The 12,703-nt window shown below is 35.4% G+C and overlaps 1 protein-coding gene across 20 annotated transcripts in view; it reads left to right on the top strand.

Annotated features, from left to right (window-relative positions):
- The window catches only part of PPIP5K2 (diphosphoinositol pentakisphosphate kinase 2), a 71,790-nt gene that overhangs the window by 18,148 nt on the left and 40,939 nt on the right, over positions 1-12,703 (top strand). For 15 of the 20 annotated variants that reach the window (XM_059693978.1, XM_059693975.1, XM_059693971.1 and 12 more), the window contains exons 8-17: positions 147-308; positions 2,207-2,328; positions 3,482-3,583; positions 4,192-4,278; positions 5,036-5,111; positions 5,199-5,308; positions 7,713-7,798; positions 10,777-10,902; positions 11,042-11,163; positions 11,433-11,615. In XM_059693978.1, the coding sequence (XP_059549961.1) occupies positions 147-308; positions 2,207-2,328; positions 3,482-3,583; positions 4,192-4,278; positions 5,036-5,111; positions 5,199-5,308; positions 7,713-7,798; positions 10,777-10,902; positions 11,042-11,163; positions 11,433-11,615 (1,176 nt within the window). Of the gene's footprint in view, positions 1-146; positions 309-2,206; positions 2,329-3,481; positions 3,584-4,191; positions 4,279-5,035; positions 5,116-5,198; positions 5,309-7,712; positions 7,799-10,776; positions 10,903-11,041; positions 11,164-11,432; positions 11,616-12,703 lie in introns of all 20 variants that reach the window. The other 5 variants (XM_059693977.1, XM_059693974.1, XM_059693986.1 and 2 more) reach the window with 2 other exon arrangements.

Genomic DNA, 12,703 nt, shown 5'->3' with positions numbered 1-12,703 from the left:
CCAGTTTTGCCATATAATTAATTATTTATAACTTCTTCCAACATATTAAAAATTTGACATGTAAATAGAAAGATGTGTGAAAGCCTAATCTGGAGACAAATATTTTTTGTATTTTAATAAAATATATACTTTAACATTCATAAAAGGTTTATACAGTGGGTCCAGATTATGCCCATGCTGAAGCTCGAAAATCTCCAGCGCTTGATGGCAAGGTGGAACGAGACAGTGAAGGAAAAGAAGTAAGATACCCTGTTATTCTCAATGCACGAGAGAAATTAATTGCTTGGAAAGTCTGCCTTGCATTTAAGGTAAGATGTTATACAGCTCATATAGACCTGTGTAAAGGGAATTCTAATTTTATTTTTTTTTAGTAAAATAACTTGTTATTTGGGCTTACAATTGGAGAAATAAGTGAGAAAATGAAAGTGAACAATTTATGTACTCTTCAAAGGATTCTTGCAGTGCCCCAAAATAAAAATATATAATAAATGAAGGCCTTTGTTTTTCTGTATTCTTTCTGTATTACATAAAAGGGAACTTTGTCAATTTATTCAGAAATTAAAATTATGAGGGAAAAAAAAACCAAAACACTAGTTAACCAGTTTTTAGGGGTATTATTAAACATACTAAAAACAAAACAGGTTGTGTTATTTACTCATAGAATTGATAAATGATTTTTGTTGTTGTCAAGTAACAGAGATCCTCAGCATTCTTCTAGTCTTCACAACCAGTCTGTTAGCCTAGTATATCTAATAAAATATGTTCATGAAAGCAATACAAATATATTTCTTTTTTTTTTTAATATATTTTTTACAGAGAGGAAGGGAGAGAGATAGAGAGTTAGAAACATCAATGAGAGAGAAACATTGATCAGCTGCCTCCTGCACATCTCCTACTAGGGATATGCCCGCAACCAAGGTACATGCCCTTGACCGGAATCAAACCTGGGACCTTTCAGTCCGCAGGCCGACGCTCTATCCACTGAGCCAAACCGGTTTCGGCACAAATATATTTCTTAAAGAAAACTTTTTACTTCCGATATTTGACTACATCCCTCAATCTATATTGTTAGGCCTTTACTACTGTAAATATTTTTATTATTATTATGTTAATGGAAGTATACTTTTATTATTCTTTTTATATTTTTTATTAATCCTCACCCTAGGATATTTTTCCATTGATTTCTTTAGAGAGAGGAAAGGGAGAGGGAGAGATAGACAGAGAAACATTGATGTGAGAGAGACACATCGATTGGTTGCCTCCCACACATGCCCAACCAGGGCTGGGAATTGAGCCTGCCGCTGAGGTATGTGCCCATTAGTCCATGGGCTGATGTGCCATCCACTGAGCCAAACCGGCTAGGGTGTACTAAATCTACTATAAAGATTTAGATAGAAGTTTTACAATTTGTGTCTAATAACTTCAAAAACTACAATTTTGAAGACTTACCTTGGAAATATAACTTAAAGATGAGTGTGTATTGATTGATAGTAAATGATAAGTAAATTCTTTATTAATAATTTGAAGTCTCTTTTATGGAAGGAATATTAGCCTATAAATATGTTTTACTAACTATATTTAAATCATTTTAACTTGTAATATTAAGATTTCAAAAGCCATGACTTAACATCACATTATGCTAATATGTGATGATTTGAATATAAAATAGAAGATAGGAAAATTCCTGGAGCTTGAACAGGAAATGCATACCTTTCAACTGTTTTGTTCTCCCAAATAAAGTAAATTTATTTTGGGTACTCACAAGTGTGTGCTTGTCAGAGTTTGAAAGATTCTTAGGGATAATTTGACATTTCCTTTGAGATATTTCTTCAAAAATTGTTTTTTTTCTTTTTTGGATTGAAGTGATATCATTTCTGCTAGCACAAAATTTATCAAAGCCTTTATATGTTTTTATTTTTGTTTTTTAAATATAATTTTTTTTGGTTTCTCTAGTCCCTTAAATATTGTTGTTCTACATCTACTTTATAATACTGATTATATGGCATATGTTACATATTTTCAGATTATCAACTGAATGTAAAGTTGCAAATAAGTAATTTCATTTTTTTTTACTTATTATGAAGTAAACTAGTAAACAATAATACACTTTTTGGCATTTATATAATTTGATATGTTCTAACAAGCCTGGGAAATTGTGAATATTAATTCAAATGGAACTTTACATTTTATAATTTATTTTAAATAGCAAACAGTTTGTGGCTTTGATTTATTGCGAGCCAATGGACAGTCCTATGTCTGTGATGTCAATGGCTTCAGTTTTGTGAAAAATTCCATGAAGTATTATGATGATTGTGCAAAAATACTTGGGTATGAATTTTTTTTATATATTTCTTCTTCTTTACCTTTATTACAGCGAATACATACTAGTTATATAGAAACTAAGTAATTATCAACATCAAATGATTAGGATTTTGTTAGCACTGTAAAAATCAGTGTTTATAAAATGACAGCCCCAAAGATCATGCCAAATCATTTATAATTTGAGTTATCAAAGCTAGATTAATTTATGACCAGTGTAGATAAAGGCTTAAAGGTTTTTTAACTTCATAGATTTAGAAATGCTGTGGTTTCATTCTCTTATATGGCCCAAAATTAACATTCATGAAGTAAATAACCAGAGTGAAATAGAAATACTTGGAATTCAGGATTCTTTTGAGTACTACTTTTTTAAAACATGTTACTTAAAGATCTTTCTTATGAGATTATCAACTGAATGTAAAAGAAATTATTGCTTACAGAAATGCTGTCTTTATATTCTTTAACCTGTTTTCTTATACCCTGATTTAAAAGACTTACAAAACAAGAGCTATCACTAAACCATTTTAAAGTATATATGACAAAGCCATAAGAAACTTACACTTTAAAATTTATTTTAATAATTGGAATCAGCTTTTATTGTATATTTCAAAGATTTGTGAACTTATCCTTAAAGTGAAATTTGGGAGCTTACTAAATTTTAGCATGAATAGATGCTAAACTAAAAACCAAAAATATTTTTTAATTACTTAAACACTTTTGTTAACCCTATTAGTAAAATATGATAGAAATTTGTTATAAATGGGCAATGGTATTTAAAATAGCTTATAGGTGATCAATACATTAGTAAGAATTGATTAATGACCATACAGAAGAGATAATCTTGGGTTTTAGAACCTCTGTAAAGTATATGTGATACAGTTATAGTGAATTATTTGAATATAATGTGACTTACATTTTTAAAACTAAAGTATATAAGTAAATACTTTTAAATTTATGGGACCCCATTAGTGTGTTCTGATATACCAGTTTAGAACTGTTTGTCTAATATTTCTTGATGAGCATTGATTTTTTTGGGTTACTTTTGTGCTGTTGTCACATAATCACTAGATAGTTTGACTTTAACTCCTATGATTCTCTATTTTTTGTCTTAAAATGAACTACTTTTTTAATTTTAATTTTAATTTTTTTACTTTTCTCAAAGCAATATTGTGATGAGAGAGCTTGCTCCACAATTTCATATCCCCTGGTCAATACCCTTAGAAGCTGAAGATATCCCAATTGTACCAACTACATCTGGAACTATGTAAGTTTGAATATTTTCATTTAGAAACTCCTTGGGTTTTCCCCATTAGTCTGTGCTATTGCAATAAAGATTAAATTTCTGAATGATTATTAGATACTTTACTTGATATGTTTTCATATGGTCCACTTTGCAGATGGAGCAATAGATTACATGCTTTTACAGGGGTTCTCATGGACTAAAAATGTTTTACATTGTTATAAATAAAATCCCCAGAATGCTTGGGTAATTATAGAACTGTTTAATTAAACCATAAAAATGAAGGAGGTGACAACAGATGCATTACTTAAAGGTTTATAGTTAGTGGTCATACAACTTTGGCACGCTTAGCATGTAAATAAAAAATATAAAGTTATATTTTGAGTTAATTGAACTAATATTGCCAAAGTGTTTCATAACATTCTAGTGAAAGTTAGTGCGTGAAACTCACCTATTACTCAGGTGAATTGACCATATTGTTCACATTCACAGCTTAGAGACTTACATTAACATATTAAATATTCTCAGAAGTCCTTGGGGGGAGGATGACAGAAGTATTTAATTTTGTTTTTAAACCCATATTTCCAAACTTATTTAACACAAATTGAGAATTTCTTTTGTTTTAATTTTAGGATGGAACTTAGATGTGTCATAGCTGTCATACGTCATGGGGATCGAACACCAAAACAAAAAATGAAAATGGAAGTGAGGCATCAAAAGTATGTTTTAAGGGGAATAATTTAATACGCAGAAGATAATATATATTATTTTTGATAGATGATTAGCTATTTCAATTACTGCATCATATAGAAAAACTGTTTACTACTATTTATTGGCCATTAATATTTAAACGTGTGGTTGCAAACAAAATCCATTTAAAATAATTGTATGTAATAGCATCTGAAAATTATTGTGGCAGTATCCATAAATGACCCTCAATCTGACCTAGTTTTCATTTATTGCTGTAAATGTGTTCTATTTAATCTTGGTTTATTATTCTCTTATATTGCTCTCTGACAGTCATTAACCTCCCAACCTCTAGAAGAAAATTAGTATGATGAAAGTTTGTTTTTTCTATTTAGTATTTGACATGCAAAACCTGAGCCATTAAATATATACTGAAACATTTTTAAAGTATATATGTGTATGTTGTAACTTCAGAGAACAAATTTCAGGTATTTTGTTTTATAATCATATGTTGTTTTTATCATGAGAAACTTACATAATCCAGTGATTATTAGTTTGATATGGTTTAGGGAAATATAAAAGTCTATCAATCAACATAAAGAAACAACATGGTATAGTGAAGAAGGGCAAGAGGACACACAGTATTTGAAATCCAAAGAGCCCGCGTCACATATCTATGCTTTGTTATCATTATAGTTCTATATCTACTATTTACTATAATTGATTTAAGTATATGGTGAAAATATTAATTATTGCAAATGACTAATAGTGCTCTGTCTTTTTTATAAGATTTTTTGATCTTTTTGAAAAGTGTGATGGATATAAATCTGGGAAATTAAAACTCAAAAAGCCAAAACAATTACAGGCAAGTGCATTTGATTTCTTGTTGAGTTTTAAATTGCTATTGGGAAAGTTATATAAAAATGTAATTCTTTCTTAATTTATTTTACAGGAAGTGCTGGATATTACACGGCAACTTCTTATAGAGCTGGGGCAAAATAATGATTCTGACATTGAAGAAAACAAGTCAAAACTTGAACAACTTAAGACTGTGTTAGAGATGTGAGTATCTTTGAACTCCTTAATTTTGATGATGACTTGTAATGTTCTTTTGAAAATATGTGTGACTTTCCTTGTTAATTTCCTTCAGTTTGATATTTTTACTCTTTATCACTGTAGCTGAGGAGAAATTAGTGAAAACCTATTGAAATTTTTATTCTCACCAGTGAGAAAATAGGTGTTGTATTGAAGGTTATTGTTTTAGTTTTAATTTTAATAAGAAGATGAAAAGAGGACATCAAATTTGGGTCTTCTATGAAGTACTACTTAGTATGAAGTACATTTTGCTAACGACAACAGATTCAGCGCTGTTTAAAAGTATAATAATTTTGAACTATGTTTTAGTCAAGTGAAGTAGGTACCACCGGTATTTCTATTATAAACTTTATAATTTTGACCACTTACAATCTTATTTTTATTTATTTATTTACTAGAGGCCTAGTGCACAAAAATTTGTGCACTCGGGGGGGGGGGGGGGTCCCTCAGCCCGGCCTGTGCCCTCTCGCAGTCTGGGACCCCTCGGAAGATAACGACCTGCTGGCTTAGGCCTGCTCGTGGGTGGCAGAGGGCAGGCCCAATCCCTAGGTGCAGCCCCTGGTCGGGCTCAGAGCAGGGCCGATTGGGGAGTTGGGGTGCCGCCCCGTCATGCACAGAGCAGGGCAGATTGGGAGGTTGTGATGCCACCCTCAGTCACGCGCAGGATAGGGCCAATTTGGGGGTTGGGGCACCGTTCCCTGTCACACTCCAGGCAGGGTCGATGGGGAGGTTGCGGCGCCACCCCCTGTCATGCACAGAGCAGGGCCAATCGGGGTTGGGGCGCTGCCCCCGTCACACACAGAGCAGTGCCCATCAGGGGGTTGGGGCACCGCCCTCTATCACCCACAGAACAGGGCTGATCAGGGGGTTGGGGCGCCGCCACTCTCACACTCAGGGCAAGGCTGATGGGGAGGTTACGGCTCTACCCCATCACACACAGAGCAGGGCCCGTGGGGGGGGGGTTGGGGAGCTCCCCTCATCAGGCACAGAGCAGGGCTGCTCAGGGGGTTGGGGCCCCGCCACCTGTCACACACAGAGCCGCAGGGCAATCAGGGGGTTTGGGTGCTGCCCCCTGTCATGCTGATCCCGGTGCCGGGAGGCATATTACCCTTTTACTATATAGGGTAGAGGCCTGGTGCATGGGTGGGGCCGGCTGGTTTGCCCTGAAGGGTTTCCTGGATCAGGGTGGGGATCCCCACTGGGGTGCCTGGCCAGTCTGGGTGAGGGGCTGAGGGCTGTTTTCAGGCTGGGAGTGACTGACGTTCCCAACCGCTCCTTTTTTTCTTTTCTTTTTTTATTCTGGGCCAGCTTTACCTTGAGGCTTGGCTCCAGCTCTTAGGCCTCTGCGGCTGAAAGTAGGTTTCTGGCCTTTGCTTACAATGTTGCAAATCTGCTGGCTGAAGTCCTGCGGTATTTGTTACAATGTTTCTTAAACTGCCCGCTCAGAGGCCTGCAGCTGCAGGCGGGGAACGCTGGTTTCCTACAACGATCCTCGTCACTGAGGCAAGCAAGCCTCATGTTAGTTTCAAGCTGCCTGGCTGCCGGCCGCCATCTTGGCTGACAGTTAATTTGCATATCTCGCTGATTAGCCAATGAAAAGGGTAGCGGTCGTACGCCAATTACCATGTTTCTCTTTTATTAGTGTAGATTATTTCCTTTGGGGTTCTTTTGTTGTTTTTTGTTGTTGTTGTTTTTACAGAGAGGAAGGGAGAGGGATAGAGAGTTAGCAACATCAATGAGAGAGAAACATCGATCAGCTGCCTCCTGCACACCCCCTACTGGGGATGTGCTCACAACCAAGGTACATGCCCTTGACCAGAATCTAACCTGGGACTCTTCAGTCCGCAGGCCGGCGCTCTATCTACTGAGCCAAACCAGCTAAGGCAAGAAACTTTTTTTGTGTTAGTATTATTTTTTAATCCTCACCAGAGGACATTTTCTTGATTTTTGAAGAGGAGGAAAGGGGAGAGAGAGAGAGAGAGAAAGAGAGAGAGCGATGAGAGAGATGAGAAAGGAACATTCACCGGTTGCCTCCAGCAAGCTGCAAGACCCCAACCAGGCCAGGAGCAAACCTGCAACCCAGGTATGTGCCCTGATTGGGAATCGAATCCTCAACCTTTTAATGTACTGGAGGATGCTCCTACCAACTGAGCCACACCAGCCATGGCTATATTTTCATTTTTAAGGTGCTAGAATGACTGCTTTTGCCGCAGATATTCTACTAGGATAGTTTGAAGAATTCAACAAGGTAATTTAATCGAGGAGGCAGTAAAATGTAAGGTTAGTTTTTTTCTGTAGATGGATTTAGTTGTTTTCTAGGAGGTCATATTACTGAATGTTGTTCATTCTGCTTGCCATTTTTATTTTTCAGGTATGGCCACTTTTCTGGAATAAATCGTAAGGTGCAATTAACCTATCTCCCTCATGGTTGTCCTAAAACATCTAGTGAAGAGGAAGGTATGTCATTATTAATGCTTACTGTGTTTTAATTATATGTAGGGACTGGCTTACTTTTTAGTGGTGTTTTGTTACCTGCTTTCTATCTAAAATGTAGATTTTATCCTTTAAGTAAAGGGTAGATTTTATTATATTGAAAACTGCATAGAACTTCCCTTTTACTCTGGGGTTGTTTCAGAAAACTTATTTATTTATAACTAAATGTTACTTAATGAGCCTCTTCCTCTTTTGGTAGAAGAGGTCAAACTATATAGGATGAAAGCTCAAAAAGTATGAAAAGACTATTTAAAAACATACACAATCAACGTGTTCAAAAATATTTTTCTCCAGAATAAGCATTTAAATATGATTAGTCTTTTCAGAGTAGTCAGTACAAAAGTTCATATACTCATTTACCTTTCAAAAGAAAAATAGGCAGGGGTTAGAAAAGCCATTTTGTGGAGAAATGCAGATGCCCAGTAATTACAGTAGGTCCTCAGGTTATGTCGGAGAGCCATTCCTACGGCTCGCGATGTAACGTGATGTTCGCCATAAGTCGAACCCACCTACATAAGCATCTACGTCACTCACATGGAGCACATACACAGCAGTAATGAAGTGAAACGGTAAAACAAATTTAAAAGAAAGATAACAATTCCTGGTAAATAAATAGTATAAAACATAAAGCACATATGTACATATGTCGAAATGACAGAACTTTTTTTTTTTTTTTTTAATAAATAAATGGGAGATGTCAATGTAACCACGAAACATCATACGTCGAGTCTGATGTAACCTGAGGACTGCCAGTAATATGATAATAATAATAATTACTCTTGCCTATCACATTGCAAAAGTGTCTTCTTATTTTATTCTTTTCTCAAACTGGTAATAAAGAATGCTGATGAGAATATAGTGTGGCAGGATTTCAGTCTACTGGTAGGAGTATAAATTGACGTAACTCTTTGAATAGTAATTTGTCAATTGCCGGGAGCCTGTCCATCCTTGCTGTTTCAAAGGACCTGGCATATATGGCATACTGTTCTTAAAATGTTTGCTCACCTTCTTGGCGCTGTGTTTTAACCAAGGTCACCTCTCCGAGAAAGGTTGAATCCCCAGGTAGGGATTTTCCCCTGAAGTTAGGGAGGGAATAAAACCCCTCAACTAAGTGCCAGGCGGATAATTAATCACTTTAACTATGAACAATCATGCTTAAGCTACATAATCTTTACTCCCTGGAATGGAGATAAGAAACGCCCTAACCTTTGTAATAGAGATTGATAGGATTGAATCAACTGGTATAAATATAGATGTAACAAGACAGCAAGAGACAGAACTTAGAAGTCAGAACTCAGAAGACAGAACCTACACAGAACCTACAGACAGAAGAACTTCGCTGGAGAGAACATGACAAAAGATCCTGGACTGAACCTGACTACAGAAATATGGCAAGAGAACCTGACTAGAACCTGGTGACTGAACCTGGCTGGAGATCTCAGACAAAACCTGGCTGGAGAACCTAGCGAGGGAACATGGCTACAGAACCTGGCTGGAGATCCTAAGCAGAACCTCTCTGGAGATCGAGACCAGAACTCGGCTGGAGATCCTGGCTAGGCTGCTGATCAACTGAACGCTGTCTCTGTGTCATTCCTTCTTCGCCGACTCCGTCTACGCCTTTGGGGACCCCTGGACCTGCTGGGGTTGGACCCCGGCAGTCAATATCTGTATATCAGGAACTTCAAAAAATGTTCATATGCTTTAACCTTAATTCTACTTATACGAGTTTATCCCAAGGAAATAATTGAATATTCAGGGGAAGATTGATCTATTGGGACTTTCAAAATGGCATGATTTATACTAGCAAAAGTTGAAGTAATGATTATCTTACATGCAAAAAGAACTTTGACTATGTTGATTTATATATTTATTAGAGGCCTGATGCATGAAATTCATGCAAGAGTAGGCCTTCCTTCCCCCGGCTGCCAGCATGGGCTTCCCTCTGGCAGGCACCCTTGACCAGGCTTCCCTTGCAGCCCTGGTTTCGTCTGGAAGGACATTGGTCTAATTAGTATATTATGCTTTTATTATTACAAATTTTAAAATTTGATGTGTTCTTTTATACTGGTGATTAATAGCAATAAGCTTAATTTCTTTTACCTTAATCTTTATAATAAAAAAATTCCATAAATAACTAAATTAAAAGTCAGTTAATTAAAGTTCTTCCATAAATTAATATTGGTGTGCATGGTAAAACACATACAACTATTAACTAGCCCCAAGGGAAAGGGTGATTTTCTATTCTAATGAATCATCAAGTTGTTTAAGCACTTATATTGCTGGTTTTTAAAATACCTTTGTTTTTGTAGCATTACAGAACTTAATACAGGACAGATCAAAATTAAGTATAGAAATTACTCACTTATGGTACCTTCTCTAAATCTGAGAAAATACTTGGTCTGGGACATATAGAGAATCCACAATTCCCAATTTTATTTTATTTATTTTTTAATTACAGTTGACATACAGTATTATATTAGTTTCAGATGTACAACATAGTAATTAAATATTTCACAAGTCTTAATTTTAAAAGCTGCTCTTGGCTACATTTTTTTGTATATCTCACCTATACATTTAAAGTATATAATTAATTTAGGCTCTGTCATTTCACATCTTCCTAAAATGTATGCAAATCACTGATTCCTAATCATAGAAAAGGGATATATCTTCTTCACTTCATTGCTGTCATACCATTATGAGAGCAGTGAGGGAGAAGCAATACTTCCGTTCAGAAACTCGGAAAGAGCCTTATTCCAAAGAATGGGGGAGATTTTGAGATTTTAACAGGTGGAATAGGGGGTATTTCTGGCAGAAGTCTACAAAGAGAGGTACATTTAAGGAACAAAATAATACCTAAGGGCCACAAAGAAAAATTAATCTTGAAACACATGTTTAAAAGAAACAAATTTGACATTTGCTTTATCCATTTACATGTATCCTAGACAGCCGCAGAGAAGAACCATCCTTACTTTTGGTTTTAAAATGGGGAGGAGAACTAACTCCTGCAGGCAGGGTCCAGGCTGAAGAACTTGGAAGAGCTTTCAGGTGTATGTATCCTGGAGGTCAAGGTAAATCTTGGAGTTTCTCTAATTTGGTTAAATGTATACATTGTGTTTTCTTATCTTTATGTACTTTGAGACATTAAATGTTTATAGAAATACAGTGAAATAAAAATATAGCTTAAGTGATTTGAGGATTTATTTTCAGGAGATTATGCAGGATTTCCTGGTTGTGGATTACTTAGATTGCATAGTACCTACAGACATGACCTCAAAATATATGCCTCTGATGAAGGACGTGTGCAGATGACTGCAGCTGCTTTTGCCAAGGTATAAGTCAATGTTTTTAGAATTACTAGAATTTTTATCTCATATTGCATTTTAAAATATTTTTATGAAGACAGTGTTAAATTTCCAAATCTGAAACTTTCAACTAAAGCCCTGAAATGACAGTGACAAACTATATTAGTAATAAAGTTTGTTTATTGTAAGTAGTTTATACCTTATAAAATTCAGCATGTAACAAAATAATTATGATACTTCCTACTATTTTATATAATAAGTTTAAAAACTGTGTTGGTTTTACTTAATATGTTTAGGGGCTACTGGCACTAGAAGGAGAGCTTACACCCATCCTTGTTCAGATGGTAAAAAGTGCAAACATGAATGGTCTTCTGGACAGTGATAGCGATTCTTTGAGCAGTTGTCAGCAACGTGTGAAAGCAAGACTTCATGAAATACTTCAGAAGGACAGAGATTTTACTACTGAAGATTATGAAAAGGTGGGTCTTAACAAACTCTTTTACATGTGAAATATTATACACACAGAAAAGTACAAAAGCATACACTTAGCCTTTATTGTATTGTATCATATTATCATCACCATCCAGGTAGAGAAATAGAACATTGCAACAACTCTAGCCTCTGTGTACCCCTACCTGATTGCAACCTCTCTTCTGGCTTTTTATGTTGCTCTTTTTCATAACCATATCATTGGATAAGTCTGCATCTCTAACTACTATAGTTTTAGTAGTTTTGGCTGTTTTTTAAGCCTCAAATAATAGAATATGTTTTCTTTTATGTCTGGCTTCTTTTACTCAGTATTGTTTGTGAAATTCACATGTATTTTTGAGAATTTTAATTAGTTAATAATCATCTATCTCTGTGTAGTATTTTATTTCAGATGTTGGTGAACTTTCTCTGTAAAAGACCAGATAGTAAATGTTTTAGGCTTTGGGGTTTATATTTGGTCTTTTGTTGCATAATCTTTTTTTTTTAACCACCTTTGAAAAATGGACAAACTATATGGGCTATGTCACTGGCCACATTTGCCCTGCAGGCCTTAGTTTTACCCCATCTTATATTTATGAGTATACTACAGTTTATATATGCTTACTGTATATATGCTTCTATTACTGCTATAGTTTTGGGTTATTTGATTAATAATGCTATGACTATCCTTGTGTGCGTCCTATTGCATATGAGCATATGTCTCTCTTGGATCTATTCTAGGAGTAGAATTGTAACCCACAGTATGCTTATATTTCAGTATCAGTAGACGATGTCCAACTGTTTTCCGAAGTCATTGGCCCAATTACACTCCCATCAAAATTCCTTGAGAATTGTCATTGTTCTACATAATCTCTATTCATGTCATCTTCAGACTAATCAATTTTGACCATTCTGGCGGTAGATGTATAGAAGTATTTCATTGGATAATCCTCTCTCCTAAGGACTTCTCTTTAAGTCTCTTGTCTTTTTTTTCTACTACTTGTCTGTGTTTTTCTTTTTGAGTGGTAGAAGTTCTTTATATTTCAGATATGAGCTCCTTTTTATATATACTACCACTTATTCTGAGCCTTTATTATAT

The sequence above is a fragment of the Myotis daubentonii genome, chromosome 4 (assembly GCF_963259705.1).
Source record: "Myotis daubentonii chromosome 4, mMyoDau2.1, whole genome shotgun sequence".
Classification (NCBI taxonomy): Eukaryota; Metazoa; Chordata; class Mammalia; order Chiroptera; family Vespertilionidae; genus Myotis; species Myotis daubentonii.
This window is presented reverse-complemented; position numbering and strand designations above follow the sequence as displayed.